Source organism: Macadamia integrifolia, chromosome 12 (assembly GCF_013358625.1).
Source record: "Macadamia integrifolia cultivar HAES 741 chromosome 12, SCU_Mint_v3, whole genome shotgun sequence".
Taxonomy (NCBI): domain Eukaryota; kingdom Viridiplantae; phylum Streptophyta; class Magnoliopsida; order Proteales; family Proteaceae; genus Macadamia; species Macadamia integrifolia.
In genome coordinates this window covers 2,881,336-2,903,332 of record NC_056568.1, presented here as the reverse complement: position 1 = coordinate 2,903,332, position 21,997 = coordinate 2,881,336, and the positions used below count along the sequence as shown (strand labels likewise).

Sequence of the window (21,997 nt, the reverse complement as noted above, 5' to 3'; positions counted from 1 at the left end):
CTATTTATCACATGGGAGTACATGAGTTACTTTATGTGATAGAGGACCAAGTAAGCATCTCATTGGTACAATTCCAGCTTAAAATGAGTTGAGGAAGTATCTAAATGATAAAAGATGCCATTTTGTAATCTATATTCATCTCCATCTTATAGTTATCGAGTAATTATACTTAAACTTTGAATTAGAGTCTGAGCAACTTACTTTGCTTATTTTCGATCAAAATTTGATTATTAAGATGTATGTAGGATCATCTATTACATGGATTAACTCATATACTGTCAAATGGAAAATAGTGAAGCCTAGTAAAAGATCAGGGATTGGGGATCGAAATGTGCAATACGGATTTCAATCTGAATCGGCTAAAATCACTAAAATTATCTAGAATTGGAACAGAATCGTCTTGATCAGTCATAACCGGTTCGACCGATTCGATGCACATTCATTACCTTTGGCGGCTGAGAGACACTTTCCGTTAGTAAGAAAAAAAAAAAAAGATTAATTTGGCCCGTGAACGGTGACCGGTTTGATGTTGAACCGGTTGACGCTGACGTGGAGTTATACATGATTTTGATGTTGATCTGTCATGAAAGTGGCTGTGGGTCCGGAATGGAATCACACTGACCTTCTCTGCGATGAACGGATCGGGAATGTAATTATGAAATCCAGCTTTGGACAATTTTGAAATCCGAAGTAATGATAGGTCAGAGGCAGAAAACAGACATACTCATATATACGGGTTACGCAATTGGACAGTGAACTTCTCTCACAACTCATAACTCACTCGCTAAAGTAAAGGTCATTGCCTCTCTCTCTCTCTCTCTATCGCTCTTCCCATTTATAAAGTCTCAGCCGGACTCCAATTTCTCAGTGGAGTTGGGAGTTGGCAGTGGAAAGTTGATAGGGATCTTTTGAGTTTCCCCCTTTCATATCGTTAAGATCTTCTTGATCCGATCTTCGCTGTCGCAGTAGAGTAGATTTTCTACTTTCTCTGGTTCTCTACTTGGTGGATTACATCGATCTCCGCTTGAAGATTATTAAATTCTCTGGTTCTCTTAGAGTTCGGCGGTTTATGATGCTCTTTCAAGCTGAAACAGTGAAGTAAGGTGAGGTGGTGATCATTTCTTTTCCATTTCTCTGTTACTTTCTAAATTTTTATATCCTGTATGTACCTGATTCTGTTGAGTTTTGACAATCTATTGAGCAGAAATAGTGGTGGTAAGCTACTAAGCTGAGATCGCTGAGAACTTCACATTTGTTTTACTAGAAGAATTTCATAACAGCGAGAATAATGTTGCCATTTGAAAAGAACGGGGGGAACGGTTTGTTTATTGCAGACTTCTCTCTCCAAACTGCTCAGGATATGGAGGCGGAGCTCTCTAACGTTTCTTGCATTTTTTAACTCTTTTGAGTCTTGACATATAGCGTCGAGCACAAAAGTAGAGCCACCTTATTTTCTTTTCTTGGAAGAGGGGGCGGCGAATGGGTTCTTTGCTGCCCGGTTCTACCGGGCCGCCGATAAAACGAAGAGCTGGTTTGCGCAGGAAACAAGCTGGGCGAGGCTCGTACAGAGGCAGCTAGGGGAGCTTATGCTGCTAATTTGGCGAATATAGTTTTTCTTAACTTGTGGAATTTTTTACTCTCTACTTATCTGATGGGGCCTTCTACCCTGAGACAGTTGCTGAGGAGTCTTTGCCACAATTCACCGTGGAAATATGCAGTCTTTTGGAAGCGTGATCAATACAGTCGAACGTAAGTTGCTCTCCATCCACTTATGCTGTTGGTGTGTTTGGTTTTGACGTCTCGCTACTGTGCTTTCCCTAATTTTACGAGTTTACCAATTGCCACTAAGATAGAATTTGTTACAAGACTTTCTAACTGGAAAATATACGCCCAAATATTGGTCAACAATTAGCGTAAGACTATTGCTTCACCCAACCGTGCACAGTTCAACGTATGGTTCTCGAGGATATATGCATGGCTGAATATGAGACATGGCTTCCAAAGGAGAAGTGAGGACTGGACTTTTAAATTCCTTGTCTTTCCTTGTCTATACAAATATACTATTTGGATTCTATATACGATCATGTTCTTGTGCCCTTCGAAGCTATGCTTACCATTAGAAGCACAGTTTAAAGATCTATACAGTTTTAAAAAGTACTGGAAGTAATTGTATTTACTCTGATGTCTATATAGCTCGGGCACCGAAATTTGGTAATCTGAGTAGCTTCTTACGCGGGGGACTCTTTTTGGTGCTGTACTTCTCTTAGTCGTTAGTGGGAAAGAGAAATCATAATATTCTTACAGAAAATTTTGGGGAAGCAATTTCAAGGTGAGAAGACAGCACCCTTAGAGAGTCGGTTTCTTTTCAATTAACAGGTTAAAGCGCTTGTGGCCAGGAGTTATGTCACTTCAGTAAATAGATCCTGATCGTATTTGGGCAAACATACCACCCTTTTTCCGCATTACTTTTCTTTCAATAGAACTATTCACAAGAATTTTGAAAACCACAAAAACTAAAGGATAAAATAGTATTTTAGTGGCTGATGAGGGCATGTACAGTTATTATATGACTCTGGATTTAAATGTTAAATGCACTTCCTGATGAGATATGTTCCTAGGAAGGGTAAGCATTGTTCTGATGCTAATTTTCCTATTATTTATTGCTTCTTTAGGCTTTTGACTTGGGAAGATGGATATTGTGATTGTTCAAGACCTGGAGAGCCTGCACAAAGTTTGTTAAAAAATGTTTGCATTAGCGAGATGGACGGGAATGTGCCCTTTGGGAATGACACAAGCTCGGACAATGGAAGTTCTGTTGGGTATCCAATTCAATTGGCAGTGGCAAATATGTCACATCTGCTGTACTCAATGGGAGAAGGGTATGTTTGTGAACAGCCTTATATCTGGAAATATCTCTTCACTCTCTACTACTTATGGAAATGAATAGTAGGTAGTCACACAATGAAAGTTCTTATACGACCGTGGTTTGTCCCCATCCAGTGGTTTGTATGCAGCCGTGCACAAAACCTTTTGCCTTTTATTTATATGAAACCTTTGCAAAACAAAGTTGTAAATTATACCAAATGGTTGGGTGCTGCTTTTCCTGAATTGCGTTTTATCTCCAGAAATTTCTATGAACTGTGGGAGCAGGACTTTAAAATTCAATTGTCTCCAGCATGATTCCTGTAGCTGCATGATTAATAGTATATATGTCTATCTACAGGGTTGTTGGTAAAGTGGCATCTACCGCAAAGTATTGTTGGGTTTTTGCAGATAGTGTGTGTGCTGGTGTCAACTCTGAGCTAATTCCTGGGGTGAGATTCTGGGTTCTAAAAATTTGTCAATTTAGAAATATGATTTTCCCCATTGTACTAGTCAAAGGACCAGATTGATGCAGTTCTTTCCATTTACAGTATCCGGATGAGTGGCTACTTCAGTTTGCAGCAGGCATCAAGGTAGCTTCCTCCACATGGAGAATTTGTAAATTTAAACTGAAGTTCATAAGTATGATCTGGCTAGTTGTTTCAAAACTACTGACAATTTTCCCATTTGGTTGCATAAACTGCTGAAGGACTTCTCTGGAGTGCTTATAAATATTTACATATGCATATATATAGGGAGGGGGCCGAGGGGCTGGGCTAGGTGAGGGAGGGCTCAAACCAAGGCTTAAGCCCACGCCTGGCCCGGCCCGGCCCGGCCTAGAGATCCCTACCTTGGTCCAGCATACAGGTTGAATACCCCTGCCCAGGTCCTGAAATTTATGGACGGGCTCGGGCTCGCCTGGCCAAACTTGCACCCCCTAGACCAGATGTCCACAAAGATAGAAAACATATATCAAGCCATCCCTTAATCGTAACGACTAAAAGAACTATACATAACCACCCAACCGAATCTCCCCACAAAGGGGGAACCCTATCCCGAGTCTCTTCCATCATCAGTTGGAGACATTACCATAAAGTTAGGGGTGACATCTCCATCTTTGCTTATTCATTATCTTTTTTCAGCCAAAGTTTTCTGGAAATTCCCCCCCCCCCTTGGTGTCTTCATATAAATTAATTTAATCAATTTAACTGACAAAATAAAATTAATCTAATCGGACAATTAGAAGATAAAAAACATAACTAATGAGAGACTTCTGTGGAGTGTGGATATATTATTATATTATATCTTTGATGGAAGGTTATTTTACCACCTTGAATACTAGGATAAATGATAAATAGATGAAATTGTTTTGATTGATGTGGCTATTGAATGATTAGCAAATCCACCACCTGAACACATCTTACGTCTAAACAGATGGTCCCAATTTGGCAACATCGTCCCTCCACATGGCTGAATTCAAGAAGTTCACATAGTGAAGAAATCTAGGTGCACATGGGATACCCTTTCCAATGAATGTCAAATTTCGTTGTCCACCACAGCCATACAGGAGAAATGCATTCGAACCCTTTCCTTACGATATCAGCCATCAAGGTCTTGGATTTTTTGTTTCCCCTTAATTCCGGAGTGGTGAATCTATATTGCCACTTTTTGAAGTCTGTTTCAGGCTGATATTGAGCACTGGAGTAACAAGCATGTTTACCAATTTGTGCCTACAACCAAGTTAACACTTGGAGATATCTTGGTGACTGGAAGGTGTTTGCATGCATGTGTGGATAAATGGAGTTTAGAAAATTAAGATGATAGTTCCTAATGGCCAGTTTGTTACCAGGTAAAAGCTACATAGAAGGAAAATTTGCAGATTAAATCAGTACTAAAGGCTAGGATTTTGCGTGAAAATCTTCCTTTTATGTGGTTTTAACCTAAAAACAGAGTATTATAGTAAATAAAATTTCAAGGGACAAACTTCATTCTACTCTGTATGCTAGTAGTGCCCATATCTACTCAATAATAAGTACCTTAGAATATTTTAGTATTTATTAGTTAGGGGAATTCTGTTTCAAGTATATATATATATATATACATTTTTTTTTTATGTGCTGTATATTGTCTGTGTATTTTTTTTAATATATATAATTCCGTTTAAAATAATTTTTTAAATGTTCTGTGTATTGTTTAGTTTCCTATGCAATATACATAGTTATGCTGCAATATTTACTCCCTCAACACCATAGACTGCACTATTCTAGCAAGTTTGCTTAATAAAGTAAAAGATAAAATAAAATTAGGACTTCCCCTACTCCCTTTGGTTGTTTCTACTGATTAGAAGTGAATTGAAGGAAAAGGAAATGAAATTAAAACATACAATAATGTAGATTTTGATAATCATTACCAGGAATGATTGTGTAGCTAACACAAAAACCTTCTTAATCAAGTATTTAGATTTAACTTCGCTTTAATGAAAAATCCACTTTAAGAGTTTAATTACCTTGGTAAAATTTTAAGTTAATTACACAATCATGATTACGAAAATTACATTTGTTTTTAATTAACTTCAACTTCCTTTATTTCCCTTAACTAGCAACCAATGGAATCTTCTCCTTTGTGAAAATTGCAAGCAAGATACGGGCATGGATCAACAAGCCAAAGCGCTAAACATCCATTAAAAAGGTCGTACCCAGTGCATGAGGCTCCTGCAGCTGTGGGGTTTGGGGAGGTTCATAATGTACACAACCTTAGCCCCACTTCACGGAGAGGCTGTTTCCCGACTCGAACCCATGGCCACTAGTTCTCAATGGAGCAACCTTGCATATTTAGTTTAATGTCATTATTTTTGTTTTGGATGACAATATAAGAACTGTATGAGAAGTTTTGCAACCACACCCCCCCCCCCAAAAAAAAAAAAATAACCACAAGGAGTTGTCGAATTGAGGATTTCTGTTTTTTGCTTTTTCTTTGTGTGGGTAGCATTAGCAGAACTAAAAAAACAGAGACATGAACATGAAAAAGTATTCTATGAAAAGGTCTTCTGAAGAAAATTCTAACAGGAGTCTTTTTATGCTAATGAAAAATTGTATAGTGCTAATATACTTTATAACTAATCTGTGTCCCCTACAGTTATTAGTTGAAAGCAGCCTACCAAACACAGTGGGCCATGGCTGATGTGGAGGATGATGCAGCAGATACTGACCATCCTTCAGGTAGGGATCCTCTTGGTTGCCGGTAGGAGTCATGTCTATAACCGCTGCCAGTTTCAGCTGTAAGATCACCTTGTATAGACAAGTGACTGAGGTTTCATGTTCTTGCATTAAGAAAAAAAGAAAAATGCCCAAAAGAGAGGTTGCATTTGCCAACTCAGTTCTTGGGGCTATTTGATAGAAATTACTGCATGAGAGGGGTGTGACTTGGTGAACTAGTGGATCTCTTTGATTACAGCTCAAATGCAAATGGTATACACCTGGCTTCTTTAGATCAGTTCGCTAGAAAAAACACATACACATAGGAAGGCCAAATGTGGCCATGCATCCAATTTCTCGGCCTACCTCAAATTCATGGCTCGCCTTTAAACTTTTCTCCATGGTATATTGGAAATCATAGGTATGAACTTTTTAATTAATCGATACCCATAAAGGAGCCCATCTTTCCTAGGTGTTGTGGACGGAAATTTACTGTGAATGCTGAGTGATCTAGCTGACTCGTGGAGACCTGTTTGACTTGCCCACTAAGCTGCTGCTGCCTTCTACATTTATTTGCTACATGGATATTCCCCATCAATCCCATCCATTCATATATACATGGATTTTCTAACAGTCGTATGATTTAATTTGCTTATCCTTCACCCAATTTTATTGCTGACCTGTTTTATTAAAATGGATACCCCTAGCACTATGTTGATAACATCCCTGGTTGTCAAGTATTTGTTGACAAGAATTCTTGCTAGTTATTTTGGAAATAAGACCTTTACGCAGAACTAGCTCAGGACTTCTTTGACATGTCATAACCCTTATAAAAACTTGACCCCTTACATACATATGGTTGAAAGATGATTAAACTAACTGTAGACATAATTTTTCTTTGCAGACTATTTTGCTTGTGCCTGTTGTTCAGCATGGGGTACTGCAACTTGGGTCTTTGGAGACGGTGCGTGAATATTACTAACTTCATAGATTGATTATACTAATAATGCCTCGACCCACATTTAATTTGAGAGACACCTTGTGTTCACCTCAATTGGGGGTTTCATCGTGTTGGAAGCTCTTTAGTTACCTAGTTGTAGTTATTTGTCATTTACCCTCATTCCAACCCTGAAGACCTGGATATTGTCTTCTCTAGAATATAGATTATTGCAGATGAATCTTTCCAATGCAGTATCATCCATTACCAATGCAGAATTACCATTTTGTGATAGACCAGACCTATATCATTCGGTACCATAAGTTGTGTTTCTGCCTAACATGCTTTTCAACGCATCACATTTTCGTGTACATGGGGCTTGGTCCCTCTCTCAAGCGAGAGTCTACTCCAAGCTTGTATTGATCCATGTGCTTAGATGATATAATGTTGTTGCGCAAATATGAGTATGGTATATTAGATATTAGATACTTGTGCAAGTGATTTTTCTTACTTTTGGCCTTTTTCCCTATCAAGTCATTCAGGTCAATGAGGATCTGACACTAGTCACTGGTATCAAGGATATGTTCAATACTGTTCAGTATGTTGGTGGGGTTTCTATGCCTTTGACATCAAGCAGTGATCTCTTAGTTCTTCCAACTTCATCACTTACATCTGTTTGCTTGGATAACTTAGCTGAGCCATTGTCTTTTATCGGTAATCTTCTGGATCCAATCCCATTGGAATCGGTGGTGAGAAAAGATCCAATGGAGCTCAATGGTGTCCAGATAACAAAGAATGAACTTCCAACGATAGGCCGTCAGCTTACGCCACTTTTGACAGTTCCAGTGAAGCCCCACAACCCAGGAAAAGATCTGCAGCCAATTCCAGGCTGTGTGGAGGATGCTGGCTTTGGTGCTCTAGTTGGTGCAGCTGAATTATCATTGCCACATAATCTTTCTCTGACTTCTAACCATTTGGAGATGAGGGGTGATCTATTTGACTTCACTTTTCTTGAAAAAGGATTACAGGCATCTTCTGGTTGTAATTGTTCTGATGTTGGGATATTTTCCAAGCAATCTGACATGAATTTTGACCTTATTGGAGGTTTCACTGATCAACAATATGGAGAAGGGACTATTAATCAGATGAATCATATTAGTGCCAGTGGTTTTTTAGGGTTTCCTTTGGACTTTGAGCTACGCAGAGCACTTGAACCTTGCAAGGGAGGGTGCAACAGATTTCTGTGTAAACCAACTATTTCTGAGGAGGTTGTGTGTGGCAGCTTGTTAGACCTTACGTGCCATGATCTCAATGTAGGTGTTGAGCTGTCAGCTGGGAAATCCATTGGATGGTATAGGAAGGGTGGGGATGCAGGACACCTCTTGGATGTGCAAGGTGATTCAGATAATGGTGCACCTGATATACATAATGTCAGCTCGCCAATTGCCTCATCAGGACGATTTGCGGCATGTTGCCAAACGCAAAATCAATCTGAAGGAATTATCTTGGTTGAAAGTAATCCACTTTCACTGAGTAACATGACTTCCACATCTGTTACAGTTGCTGGAGAAGTCATCGATAAGACTGGGGTTTCATTTGAAAGCATGATGAGCACGTTTATAGTTGAGGAGCAACCCAAAAAGGCATGCGCATACATGCAGTCTGGTGTTAAAGATGCAAAATTGTCTCGTGTTATCAGGACAAGGTCGGATAAAACCAAGGGACCAAGACCGAGGCCAAGGGATAGACAGATGATCCAAGATCGTGTTATGGAGTTGCGGGAGCTTGTCCCAAATGGTGCAAAGGTGGGTATGATTTTAATGCCTATTTTACTGTTAACATTATTAATGTTCATTATTTTGTCATTCACACAATTTCCTTCTGCTGTAAATTCAGTGTAGCATTGATGCTCTGTTGGATCGAACTATTAAACACTTGATGTTTTTAAGAAGTGTTACTGACCAAGCTGAGAAGTTGAAGCGGTGTATCCATGAAAAGGTTTGTATCATTACCAGGTATCTCTGTGTATCCTATTGATTTGAAGTGATTCTACTTGATCCTGTGACATGATACTTGACATGTTTAAAGCCTATCAGATTCTGACCCATACACGAGGAGATATTCTCTGTTCCTCCCCACTGCATATAAAATAAAGTTGATCATGTTCACACCAAATATTAGTACAAATGAGTTGATGAACTGTATGGATCGGTAAATGCTGTGCTTCAAGTTTATTCTGGCACTTCTGTTTTAATACAAATATCAGGATCCATTTTTATGTTCAAATTTTTCTTCCCAGATTCTGCATTACTGTTATCAACAAGAATTCTACCCCTACACATGAAAAATCAAAATCACTGACAAAGGTCCTACTAACCGATGGTTTTTCTTGTAACAAAATTGACTGTTGACTAGTGAAAATGGCCTCATTATGAATTATAATCTGTAACAATAAACTGTGCTCAATGAGCAGATGACATTGGTTGTCACCAGTTCATGAACATTATTTCATACCAAGAGAAAACCATTACACTTCAATGCATAAGCACATAGCTTCCTTCGTGTTCCCTTTTTCTTCCTCCTGAATATATATTGGAAGTTCTTGAATTCTAAGATAACGGTGTCTCTACAGGCTAGCAGAACGAACTGGAAATCTGCTGGAGCACAAGGTCACCAGAATGGCATGAGCTGGGCTTTTGAGATGGGAAGCAAACTTGGGGTACCTCCCATTATTGTAGAAGACCTTGAGCATCCAGGACACCTGCTTATCGAGGTCTGTTACATTATAATACCTTTAAAAAAAATTCCATTCTTAGATGGCAGTCATATTTTTGTCAGTATCATACTCCATTAGGACTATTACAGCCAACTTAATAGTGTCTACATGTGTGTTTTGTGAGATCTGTATGTTTTGTGTGTGTGTGAGAGAGAGAGAGAGAGAGTTCTAACCACAACGGAGACAACTAAGCAAGCTGCTAGCATCAAATCATGTCTAGAGCCTCTTGACTATAGGTGTTAAACGTTGATTCAGGGATTTAAAAATCAGATCAGATCGTTCAATTCTGACCAATCCGGCTCAGGCCAATTCTGTACAGAAACTAAGGTTAGGTGCTTTTGAGCTGATTCCTACCATATCTGGCAGATTCCTATTCAAATCAGCTGGCACTGATCCTGATCCCAATTCACGGTTTTCAAAACAGAGTTGATTCTCGACTGGCAAGGATTTTATCCACTCCAATTTCCAAGCAACTCTGCCAAATTACATTCTTACGTGCTTTGCTATTCCATTGTTGCAGATGTTATGCCAGGAACATGGTGTTTTCTTGGAAATTGCACAAATAATTGGACATTTAGAGTTGACCATTCTGAAAGGGGCGATGGAAACCCGTGCAGATGAGATTTGGGCACATTTCATAGTGGAGGTAAGTGACAATTTAATATTACATTTGAATCTGAACAGAAGGGTGAATTATCAAGCCTCTGGTGTATAAAATGATTCATTTGCATTGTACACAGGCTTCACGAGGGTTTCAGAGGATGGAGGTGTTCTGGCCACTAATGCTGCTGTTACAACGGAACAGAAAATCCATCTCGAGCAAGTTTTGATGCTTCTTTGTCTTATTTTGCAGTGGAATGTGAGTGAAAACTTGTTCGTGGTGTTTTAAAAAGAGTTTGGTACCTTTATGCCAAGTAATGAAACCAGTCTCGTGTATGTATCAAATGTTTGAACTGTCTAATAAGATAATACACAAGAAACATTTTGTGATGTACATCTATGAAAATACTCCTCTTCCTTTACAACAGCAACATTGAATCAATTGATACAGTTAGGAATGTATATGAATCAAGGTTATTGAAACTTGGAATCAGGATCAAAACGATCATAACCAAGGATAATTAGGAATTGGATCGGCATAAAAAAACCCTAGAGTTGGCTCACATCTGAAAACTCAACAATTCTAGGGTATTAGATCAAGAATTGTTCATGTTGAATAAGCTGGAACCGGAGTTGGCCATGATTGACCGATACACAATTGCTAGATCTGCTGGAATTGTTGGGATTCTGCCTGAAAACTTCAATACACAGATCAAATTGGCCGGTCTGGCAGAGGAATTGGGATTCAGCTGATCCGCTTCCATTTTTTATGACAGATGAATCAGGGATTGAAAAAACTCCAGCCTATCCGGCCTGGGCTGATTCTGTACTGCTAACTAGGGTTAGGGTGTTTTCAAGCCGATTCCAACCGATTCCAATCCCGAGTCCAAGTTTCTAAACACATATAAATACATGGAACTTGTATTTACAAGATAAATATGTAGAGTAATTGGCATATAACAGCCGCATCAATCAAGAGAGTACTATCCTACAAAACTGTGGTGGCTCCTTTTGACGAAGTGAGTCTCAAGTAGGTGATTCAGTGAGCACTAATGTATGCCACCAGCCACAAGCAACATTCTTCATGAGGCAACTATCGATGTTAACTTGCGAAGGAATGTTGCGGTCAATGACATCACCCAAACCAAGCTGTGTACATCAAAAACAAAGACATTACATTAGAATGTCTTTGGATATGAGTATCAAAGTTTCATTAGCCATATAATGGGCGGAAAATTATACCTGGCCATACTTGTTCCATCCCCAGCAGAAGACTTTTCTATCCTCTAGGAAATCCACACAAAAAGAATGTCTAATTAGATAATGAAAAGAAACTACTGTGTTATAACTCCCTAAGTTTGTAAAACAATGCCAGCTTAGGCTGACTAGTGAGAATTTCAGACACAGGTCTTATGGCATGGTTGAGGTTAGTTTTTAACTCATATAAGATCTTGAGGAAAGGTTTCCTCCTCAGTTAATTTCAAAATTGCATACATGCCAATGATTTTATAAAGGTTCCGTTTGGCTGTTGCAAAGGAAATGAAAGGAAGGAAAGAAAATCAAATCAATACAAAGTGAATTTTTGCAGTCATTACCTCACAAAATATAACTGGAAATGAACGGAAGGGAAGGGAAGGGAAGGGAATGGAAGGGAAGCAAAATCAAATCAATACAAAAGTGAAAATTTTTGTAATCATTACCTCACAAAACACACCAATTTAGATTATTAAAATTCTTTTTATTTTGCAATGACATTCCTTTGATTTGAAAAGGAAAATAAATTTTACATCAGAAAAATATATTTTCCAAATATGGTTAGAATATTGGATAGATTATACAATCATTATCACAAAAATTTCCATTTTTTCTTTTCGAAAATTTATTTCACTTCCCTTTACTTGCAATCAAACAGAGCATAAGGTCGTTTTCACAGTATTGAATAAATCCAAAGGTCGTTTTCTGCAGTCCTACTAATCAATCAAGGTCGACACTTCTGTACTGAACATAATGATACTATTACCTTTTATCTGTAAGGATATCTAAGGCAGCTGGAATGAACTAGTGAACTTCATTTGTGCTATCCTATTAGGAAGTCTTGGGTTCAGTTGTCCTGTTCAATTTCTTAACTTTGTCAACTGATAGGTTTAGAAGGTCATCGCTAAGTTCACATCACAGAAAATGACAGAATAAACGATATAGAGCAAGCATTTAGTAAAGAGTGAATTTTCACCCCAAAAAAAAAAGAAGTCAAAGTGCATCTGGATTTCCATTGAGATCACTGCATAGTATCAAAATTGGTTTTACAAGCAGCTAAGATGGACGAGTGCAATGGAAGAACAAGTTTATATTCCAATGCTTTGTTAAGTAAGCTACATTGAAGATAATGATCCGCCGATGAGTATAAGAAACATCTTAGATTTCTAAAGACAACAATTTGTCCATAATTCTAAGTCCAACGGGGTGCAATTAATCAGAAAAAAAAAAAAGTCAGGTGGCATACCTGTGATTACAGCAGTGTGGCGAGCCCCACAAGAAACAATTTTCACATTCTTGTTTTCCAAACTTGGGGCATCCAAGAGTCTTGGAAGAGTCTGATACATGAAGGAAATTTTGCTTTAATTTCAAGAGCTTTCACACCAAAAAAAAAAAAAAGGAAGGCAATCTAAGAAGAAATCTATTGTGACCTCCATTAAACTGCTAGAATAGCCACTGAATGGCATGTCGACAGAAAGAGAGGGAGCTTCTATTTGATTGGGCACTCCCACTGACGTTTTATTAGAGAAGATATCCAAATTCAAAGAACCCAGTTAAAATGTCATACCAACAGTGAGGTCATTCTACGTCAGGTCAATTTGTAGTTCTCAGATGAGATGAGTAAAAATAGAAAATCCCAACCAAGATAGCAGAATTCCTATTTAACTAATTGGCTTGGCAACCAAACAGTCACAGAATTCACTGGTCATCGTGAACAAGACAGACATTATGCATGCCAGCAATAGTTTACAAATAATTTATGATTTTTTATTTTGGTAAGAACAAATAATTTATGATAGGAATCGTTATTTCTTTGGCTATCAATTCTAAACCAACCAACCATTCTGAATTGGTGTCCTTGCATTTCACCTCTTTCCTATTCAACTCTGTGTTTTCTAGAATCAAATTTCAAACTCCATCACTAGTATATGCCCACCAAAAAAAGGATGTACCTAATGCACAAGGCTCCTGCCACCGTTGGCATTGATTACCACATTCATTTTTTTATCATAGTTTCCAAGGCGTGGTCCAGGTGATGTGTAGGTGAGAAAGCATGCCTTGATGCCAAGGTGACCATTTGCCTTATGTTTCAAGGTGACATGCAGACGATGATGGACATATACCTGTTATATGAAAACATGTGTGGGATAGGGGAAAATAGCTGGAATATGGCAAATAGACCTGTAACCTGTAATATCATGCTCACCTTGGGCACCATGGCCTCACATAGGCGTTGCCATGGCGCCAAGCCGTGCATTGGCTTCATGACAACTATGTTAAATTGAAGATGGTATGGACTTTAGATATAACAGAAAGGCATTACTGGAACAATTTGGAGGGGGGGGGGGGGGTGTGATTATCCAACTTTAACAGGATTTATATGTTTTTTCCCCAAAAATAGTCCATCTTCTCTTCTTAATCACTTGATCAGTTAAAAAAATATAGGCCACATGCTCTTTTTGAAGTTTGGTTTCATCACTTTCACCTTTGATGCAAGCACATGATTTGCTATATTAAGTTTTACACACATTACAGGAAGAATTATTGAGTTATATCTATAAATGCTTTGCTCCCATGGGGATGACAAAACTTCCATCATCCCAAATTATTTGTTGTGCAATACATACTGCCTAGCCTGAGGTAGTCTATCTCTGTAGCTAAAAATTAGAGACCTTTAATATCTCTTGGATTATACCAGAGCAGTTATGCCAGTTCTGAAGGTTTAGAATGTACCTCAGCTTGATCAGTACCAGTACCCAACTGCCCAAACTGGTTTCCACCAAATGCATACACATCTCCATCAACTGAAATGCAAACTGTATGCCACAGTCCAGCAGCAACTTCTTGTATCTGAATACCCAAGAGAGCCGACACACAATCTGGACTCAACTCATCATCTGTACTTCCATGCCCACACTGGACCAAAACACAACATCAGAAAGCAGCTCAATTTTCAGCAATAAGGAAAAGAAAATGCCACAACTCAAAACTTGAAAAAACTAATTCCCATTCTAGTAGACCTCATCTTGAACATTTTCTTGGGCTTTATTCTCCCTCTTTTTTTTCGCAGTTCCTACATATTTACGCTATAGAGTAGCCAGTAGTTGGAAAGAGATCCAGCTTACTCAACTCAACTCAGCCTTATCCCAGTTAAATGGGGTGGTCCTTTTTTTGCCAATCAACTCTATTCAAAGTCCTACTTATTACCCATCCTAAGCTATGCATGTTTTTCCACCGCTTCTTCTAGAATCATTTTAGGCCTACCCTTGGCTCTTTTAAATCCTCAAATCTGAATCATATCACTCCTTACCCAAGCATTCAAATCTCCATAGGACATGTCCAAAACCACCGCAAATGGTTTTCAATGAACTTGCCATGTATTGGAGCTACTCCTAAATTAGCTCTAATTCATTTGTACCTTATTTTTATCTTTTTTAAGTTTTACCACTCTTAAGAGAATCATAAACAGTGCCAGTAGCATGCCAGTAAAAATAATAGCGCGAGGAAGGTAATCAAAAAGAAAGAAGAACTATCTTCTTTCTTTTATCACTTAGGAGCCACGTGAGATGAAAGTCTCATGCACGGTTTTGAATGAGTGTAATGAAAAAAACTGCTACAGCCTCAAATATAATCTACTAGAAGTTTAATAAACTGAATACTTAGAACAATATTTGAGACCAAAAAAAAAAATATATATATATATATATATATATAGAAGAGGGGGGGGGGATTAAGACAGAAAAGGTAAACTTTTAGGAAAGGCCATTCTGCACCATATCCCAACCTTACAGGGAGACACGTTCTGCACTTTCATAACTCTTGACTCATGAGGGTTTGAGAGTACAGGATGGCCATTTATTCCATTTCAGTCTTTTTGGATATCCAATGCAATGAAATAAAATATTATGCCAATGCTTTCTTCCAAGGCTGTCTTTTGTGTAATGTATCCCATCCACCTGCACGCATCTGAAATTGTATGATTTGGCAACAATTGATACAATTTGAGTTGAAGAAAACAGTGCTATCCTTCCCGTTTACTTCAATATAATATTATTCTTTTGATTTTTTTTCTTTTTTTTCTTTTTTGGTTGGGGGTTGGGGGTTTGGGGTGGGGGGAGGGGGAGAGGGGAAGAGGGGTGTATGAGTAACGTTGGTTTCCCTTCTTACAACTTCCTTACTAAAAGCTACCATGAGGTAACACTTCCATTGACTAACAAATAAAATAACTCTTCCAGGAATTTCAGGACATACACACTGGTGACAGTATTTCACAATTTTCTCACTTATGTTTTTACCCCCCCCCCCCAATTATAATTGCATTTGAACTTCCAATGGAAATTAATGGAAGCAGAATAAGACACAGGAATTCATTGTTGCAAAACCCCTTAATCTTTTTAACAGTCAAGATTAAGAAAAGTACACAGCCAACTATACATTACTTCAAAGGTATTGTCATATCTGGCTAACAGTAACATCCTTGCAATCAAAGCTTGTAACTGGATGATATACAATAAAACTAGTTTATGGCAAAAAGGCTTTAGCTCGGCCCAAGTAGGAGCGGGTTCCTACATGGGCCCACCTACTATGTCATGCTGATGGATGATGTAGCAATTCAGACCGTTGGATAGAGAGTGCATGGCCTGGATTAGCTATTTGGTGAAATTTAGAACCTAATTCAATCAAATACCCTCTCCTCTATATGTCCATGCATTCCTGTATTGGGATCTCACACTGTTGGTAGTCTATGTCTTAGTGCACACCCTTTTGGCGATCCTTATTTTTAAAGTTTTATTTTGCCACGTGGCAACTCTGTTTGGAATGAAATTCAACAGTGAGCAGGGGACATTGGGGTCTACCTGCCCACAAAATTTGGGCCCCCCATATAAACTGCCACTTAGCTGATATTTTGGCCACATAGAAAGCCCTTCCTAGGTGGACCACATAGGAACTAATAGCTCCTATTCTATACATTGGATTACCATAGAAGAGACCTTTTTTTTTTTTTGTTTGAAAGAGGGGGTGGGGGCAGGAGTAGGGGAGAACACCACACATTAAACATCAACAGATTTTTAACATTTGTAATGTCATGAATTGTACAGTTTCATCAGAATAAGTTTACACCTGTTAAGGTGTTACTGTAGGATTTCCTTTTCAAAAATTTTAAACTCTTAATATTTAGTATAAGTTGTCATTTAGATAAATAGCTTAAATCCATCCATATCATTTAAGAAGACAAAAAACATCTATCTTCTGTGAAAACCAAATTGATTTTGAAAGCCATGTGGATCCTTCAGTAATCAGAATCTGCAGGGTTAATGGTGATGAAAGTGAAAATCAGCAAGTTATCTTTGCTTTTGCACAGACTAATTATTAAAGGAACCCTTGTTTGTATGGCATTCATGGTTTCTAATGACTCATTGCGAACCAAAAGTCAATATGGCAGCTGCTTTTATCAATTATCAAGAAGTCAAGGGCCTCTCAATCAGGTTAACCCTTTTACATAGTATGGCAGCATTGGCGGTTTTACTCTCAGAGATGCTTTAGTTATAGAAGCTATGCTGGATCCAATAATCATTATTTTTAATTTTGGTCTAGGCCCTCTTTCTCCCTACATCTTATTGTTGATAACGTGCAGTGTAAAGCATAAATCTCCTCTAATTAATATAAGCACAAAGTACTAAATAATAAAAAATTTCACTCATGTTTAAGACAGAAAAAATCAACCACATAACAGGCAATAGTAACAATTTAAATAGTTGAACAAAGGAAATTGTGCATATTGAATCACATTTCCTTAAAATTCCCAGATAGTTGTTTCAAATCTCAAGAGACTGCAAGTGCATTTCATGTCAAGTACCACAAAACTGGACAATATACATAAGAGTAATACAACATATGCTATTTCTTGTACCATGCACTTCTGTAACCTGTATGCGCATTCATATGGAAAGAGGGAAAAAAAAAGTCAAGGGGAATCGAGAATATTGAAACAATGTAAACTAAAACTTAGGGAATGTTAGTTCACCTCGTATAAGCATAATATTTATTCCTGAATCCTAACCTGGTAGCATGCAGCTTGGGTCCAGCTAAGCTACAGTTAGCAACTTACATGATCTCAATTTTTGGGTCAGCAGAAGGACAGACTGTAAGTTTCTAGGCTTGAGATAGGATTGTCCTCCAGCACCGAATCAGGGCTCTACTAAATGGTGCCAGTTTTCTCAAATTTAACTATGATGATTTCTGTCCTCCAACAATCACCCCTACAGAACACCTACCTAAGAAATGGTTCTCCACATTCCACAATAGTATTCTCCTTAATTCATCATTTCACATTGCCTTGAGGTCCTATAGTTGTAAGTTATAACAGGCTCAACAGCATGGTTCAGAATACATCAGCACAGCTAGTCACTATTTGATAAACCAAACACAGAAATAGAATATGTCATGGACAAGCTCATCATGACAAACTAGCCTTCTCCAGAATGGTAGAGACAAATTGATAACACATTTCAAATATCATAACAACTCAGAGGAGGCAAGTCCTTCACTAGAAGGATCAACTGGCAAATGAAACTCACCTGTCCATAAAGTCCCCAACCAAAAGTAAGTAGTGCACCAGCATCTGTTGATGCATGAAATAATAAACAATAACGACATATAAGCAATGAATGTTAATGTCCACACAGTGAATTAAAAGTCAAACTCAGGCACAAAATAAATTGAGAGTTCAGTCAAATGGAATGCTCTAGTCAATGGGACTTCAAATTTGATTTACTAGAAGCCAAAGATGTGATGATACACGGACATATAAGAAAATCATATGCATCTGCTTCACCAGATCCCAAAACTTTCCACTTCATTCTCTGAAAAAGCTTCTTAGTGGGCTAAAATAAAATCATCAGATGCTGACCTGTTATTACAGCACTATGTCGACCTCCACAGGCAATTCCCTTCACATAGGTTCCTGGAACTTTAAAGACTTGTCCCTCTGAATTTATACTTCCAGAAGGAACTGTTGAAGATCTGTCTTTTCCGTAACCAGAGGGCTCAATGCAAGGAACAGGATGAGGAGAAGATACCATACGGATCCGAGAACCCAAACCTAGCTGCCCTTCGCCTCCATAGCCCCAACCCCACACTTGTCCTATATCTGAAACTTTGAGGAAAATAGCATGATACATCAGTGTCTTAATATGCTTTCCATAGCTCAGTGTCTTGCTTAATATATTTTCCATAGCTCAGTGTCCCTTATGACCTACATTCTACAATTATGGCATGGTTCAGCAGTGTCAGCTTTGGAGGAAGTGGACATACCTGACAATGCTAATGTATGGCGTCCACCTGCAGCAACAGTGGTGATCCTCACTCCCGGACCTAAAGTCACAAGACATGGGAATGCTGAGAGAGTCTCATCACCAGATGTCGAGCTTTCAGCCGTTTGTTTTGATGATGATGTTTTTCTTCGCTTTGTAATTTCCTCTCCACTTCCTCTGTTGTCAAAACCAGATACTGTTCCAGTGGCTGATCTTGTACCTTGAGATCTAGGGCACACTGTCACCTTTACTACATTAGTATTTAACTGATGAAGAAAGAACAGCAACTGTTCATTATCCATGACAAGTAATGGAAATTACCTTGCTCGGTTAACATAGAACTCTGCTTTTCAAGTACATCCTTCTCTGTGCTGGGCCCGGTAGACGAATTTCCAAAGACCTTTCCAGAAGGGACACATTCTTTCCAACCCCATGTGTAGACTTCTCCCCTGTCTGCAATTTCAGAAACCAAACTTACCCGACGACTCCAGACAGTTTGATCAACCAACAGATTGATAATATAGTATTAAACATTACAGGAAATGGCATACCCTGCCTTTGTTGGGTAGCAAGGAAGTTAAATTTGAGCTACTTCCTTCTTGGTCATCCTTACAACCGATACTTTCTATTACTCTAAATATCAAGATGTAAGCAGTACCTGTAACTGATGCACAATGAGCCCAACCCGCTGCAGCCGTCACTATTAAAGCTTCAGTAGGAAGAGGAAAGGGTTCCGGAATTTCCTTAACAAATGCCACAAAAGAACATGAAAGACGAATTCAGAGAGAAATCACGGTAAGAAGCTTAATGAACTAGAGAAGCAAAAGCGCCACAATACCTCATGCTTCCCCGAAGTCACATAGCTTTGACCTAGATCATCTGCTGAGCCCCACGTGATGAGCTTTCCTGACTCTGATTGGATTAGAATATAAGCATATACAACTCCAAAGCCAAAAAAAAAAAAAAATATTTTAGAGGAAAATAATACAAACTGGATAACACTCTACAAAAGAAGAAGAAGAAGACAGAAGATAACTTCGAGCAATCAAGAACTCGCTTCAAGACGTAGTGAGACCAAAACCGCAAGGTTAATGAGAAAAAGGCATTACAAGATTCCAACACAACTGAAACCCAATAACCCAGGAATAACAGCGAAAATGTCAATGCAAGTACACGATAAAGTGAGTTATTCCATGGGAGATATATTAATCAACTATCGGATTTGAACACATACAACAGAGCGAGACAGAGAGAGGTATCGCTCATTACAAGGCAATCTTGAAAGAAATTTCTCGTAAATCAAATTCTGGAGTGCAGACAGAAGAAAACTGTTACAGAAAACAGATGGAAGCATTTTCATTTCAATGCCGAGAAAAGAAAGACATACAAAAGTATAAAATAGAATAGGAAAACCATATCGAAGTTCGAAGGGATCACCAGAAATCGCCATAGCGAATCCACATCCACCACCACAAACATCCCTCCATGAATCTCCAGAATTGATTGACTCCGGTGACCGAACTATGACTGGCGAAAGCAGAGGCGACCGCTGTGGCGAAGCTCCAGGAAGGTAACCCATCATGAAGACTAAAGATTCTTTTGATTTCTCCATTTTCACGGCTTCATTACCACCTTCCTCGCCATTCATGGCGGTTCCAGAGAAAAGAGACTACAGGAGCTCCCTTCCTTCCTCCCTCTCGCTCTATCTGTGGACTCTGGCGTAGTGGCTTTAGGTGTCTTCTCTCTCTCTCTGCGTCAACTCTTCGGCTCTTCAGACTTTACAGAGAGAAAGTAAGTGCCCTAATTTACTACACTAGTTCGTATCATCTCCGAGCGAATGTAAGTTGCCAAGTCGGACGACGTGTTCGTTTGGACACGTGGCGTTATTACGCCCAGTAGATGCCTCGGCTATTAATAGCCAGGAGTTCCCCAGAAGTTTCTGGAAGGTTAAAGCCGAGCTTTCGTGAGTCGTGACTCGTGAAATCATGCATTAGAAGCTTTCGTTTGCCTTGGTTTTGCCAAGTTCTGATATAGGAAATTTCCTTTTCCCAAAAAAAAAAGATATAGGAAATTTCAAATTAATGATGTCACCGCGTGTCGACAGTCGGATTCGAATCTTAATTTTCTGATTCCATAACACGTCTGACGTAGGGGGACCCACCCGTGCAGTGGGACCAGTTATATCAAACCCTTGCTAACTACTTTCTTTTGCTCGTAGAACATCGACTAACGACTTTGTCCCGAATTCACATTTGCTGTAGTTAGCGGTGAGGTGCGATAAATATCGGATGGTTAAAAGTATTTGAACATTCTTAACATTCGATTTTCATTGCATCGGTATAATGGCTACAGACAATTTTCACACCTTTATCCTTTAACATGTGAATTTTGATCCAACAAATATGGGCATAAAATGGCTCATTATTAACGATTGCTCTCATACAATTAGTTAGTTATTGATATTGGTACTTGATACTGATACCAATATGTATCGATTGTATCGATTACATAGAGTTTGTCACATGGTAAATTAAAGCATTGAAATTTTCTAAACTACCAAGAAGACGGTTCACAAGATTAACTATATGACACATGAATGAACATGCAAGGTAAATTATAAAATTTAAACTTAATATTTGACATCTGACCGATCCAAATCATTAGTTTGTTAACCAATAGATTGAATTGCCACATTATCCTTCCATGTGGCACAAATAGTTGTACCAATAAGGAAGAAATCGTGGCTAATGCCTTTCTTTAATAATAATAAATCAAGAAAATGGATGAAAAATGGATCTCTAGACCAACACCTTGTCTCATGGTAGTTTGAACTTATATTTCGGGACAATCTAAATATAATAAGTCCATGGAAGGGGGATTTGCTAGGGTGTGTGTCATCTACATTTGGGGGTCAATAGGGATGGAAATTTTCATGTCATGTGAGGCGGGGCAGTCATGTCACCCTTAATGTATCTAGGTGCAAGTTGCCATGCAACCTCCTTTTTCTGTAAATCCCATATCATCTTTCATAAAATTCCAACCCCATTTCAAACCCCCCCCC

The 21,997-nt window shown here is 38.6% G+C and overlaps 2 protein-coding genes across 8 annotated transcripts; one reads left to right on the top strand and one right to left on the bottom strand.

The window, feature by feature from the left end:
• The first annotated feature begins 758 nt into the window (after nucleotides 1-758).
• LOC122058238 lies at nucleotides 759-10,763 on the top strand. 4 transcript variants are annotated; one of them, XM_042620829.1, is made up of 12 exons: nucleotides 759-1,103; nucleotides 1,205-1,749; nucleotides 2,673-2,879; nucleotides 3,224-3,314; nucleotides 3,414-3,455; nucleotides 6,961-7,020; nucleotides 7,536-8,484; nucleotides 8,557-8,798; nucleotides 8,890-8,991; nucleotides 9,626-9,766; nucleotides 10,290-10,415; nucleotides 10,510-10,763. In XM_042620829.1, the coding sequence occupies exons 2-12, from the start codon at nucleotides 1,652-1,654 to the stop codon at nucleotides 10,597-10,599; spliced, it is 2,148 nt and encodes a 715-aa protein (XP_042476763.1). In that variant the 5' UTR covers nucleotides 759-1,103; nucleotides 1,205-1,651; the 3' UTR covers nucleotides 10,600-10,763. The 4 variants fall into 4 exon arrangements, with proteins under 4 accessions (XP_042476763.1, XP_042476762.1, XP_042476764.1 ...); XM_042620828.1 differs by having other exon boundaries at nucleotides 7,536-8,798; XM_042620830.1 differs by lacking the exons at nucleotides 759-1,103; nucleotides 1,205-1,749; nucleotides 2,673-2,879 and adding an exon at nucleotides 5,998-6,080 and having other exon boundaries at nucleotides 3,223-3,314; nucleotides 7,528-8,798.
• LOC122058240 (ultraviolet-B receptor UVR8-like) lies at nucleotides 10,704-20,765 on the bottom strand. 4 transcript variants are annotated; one of them, XR_006133713.1, is made up of 12 exons: nucleotides 20,374-20,765; nucleotides 19,775-19,848; nucleotides 19,595-19,679; nucleotides 19,258-19,389; nucleotides 18,938-19,174; nucleotides 18,534-18,779; nucleotides 18,202-18,245; nucleotides 14,357-14,539; nucleotides 12,870-12,960; nucleotides 12,390-12,479; nucleotides 11,612-11,655; nucleotides 11,431-11,518 (listed from the first exon to the last, which is right to left on the bottom strand). XR_006133713.1 is itself a non-coding variant. In XM_042620832.1 (11 exons), the coding sequence occupies exons 1-11, from the start codon at nucleotides 20,582-20,584 to the stop codon at nucleotides 11,396-11,398; spliced, it is 1,470 nt and encodes a 489-aa protein (XP_042476766.1). In that variant the 5' UTR covers nucleotides 20,585-20,762; the 3' UTR covers nucleotides 10,704-11,395. The 4 variants fall into 4 exon arrangements, 3 of the variants coding, with proteins under 3 accessions (XP_042476766.1, XP_042476767.1, XP_042476768.1); XM_042620832.1 differs by lacking the exon at nucleotides 12,390-12,479 and having other exon boundaries at nucleotides 10,704-11,518; nucleotides 20,374-20,762; XM_042620833.1 differs by lacking the exon at nucleotides 12,390-12,479 and having other exon boundaries at nucleotides 10,704-11,518; nucleotides 18,534-18,773; nucleotides 20,374-20,761.
• Between the last annotated feature and the right edge of the window lie 1,232 nt (nucleotides 20,766-21,997).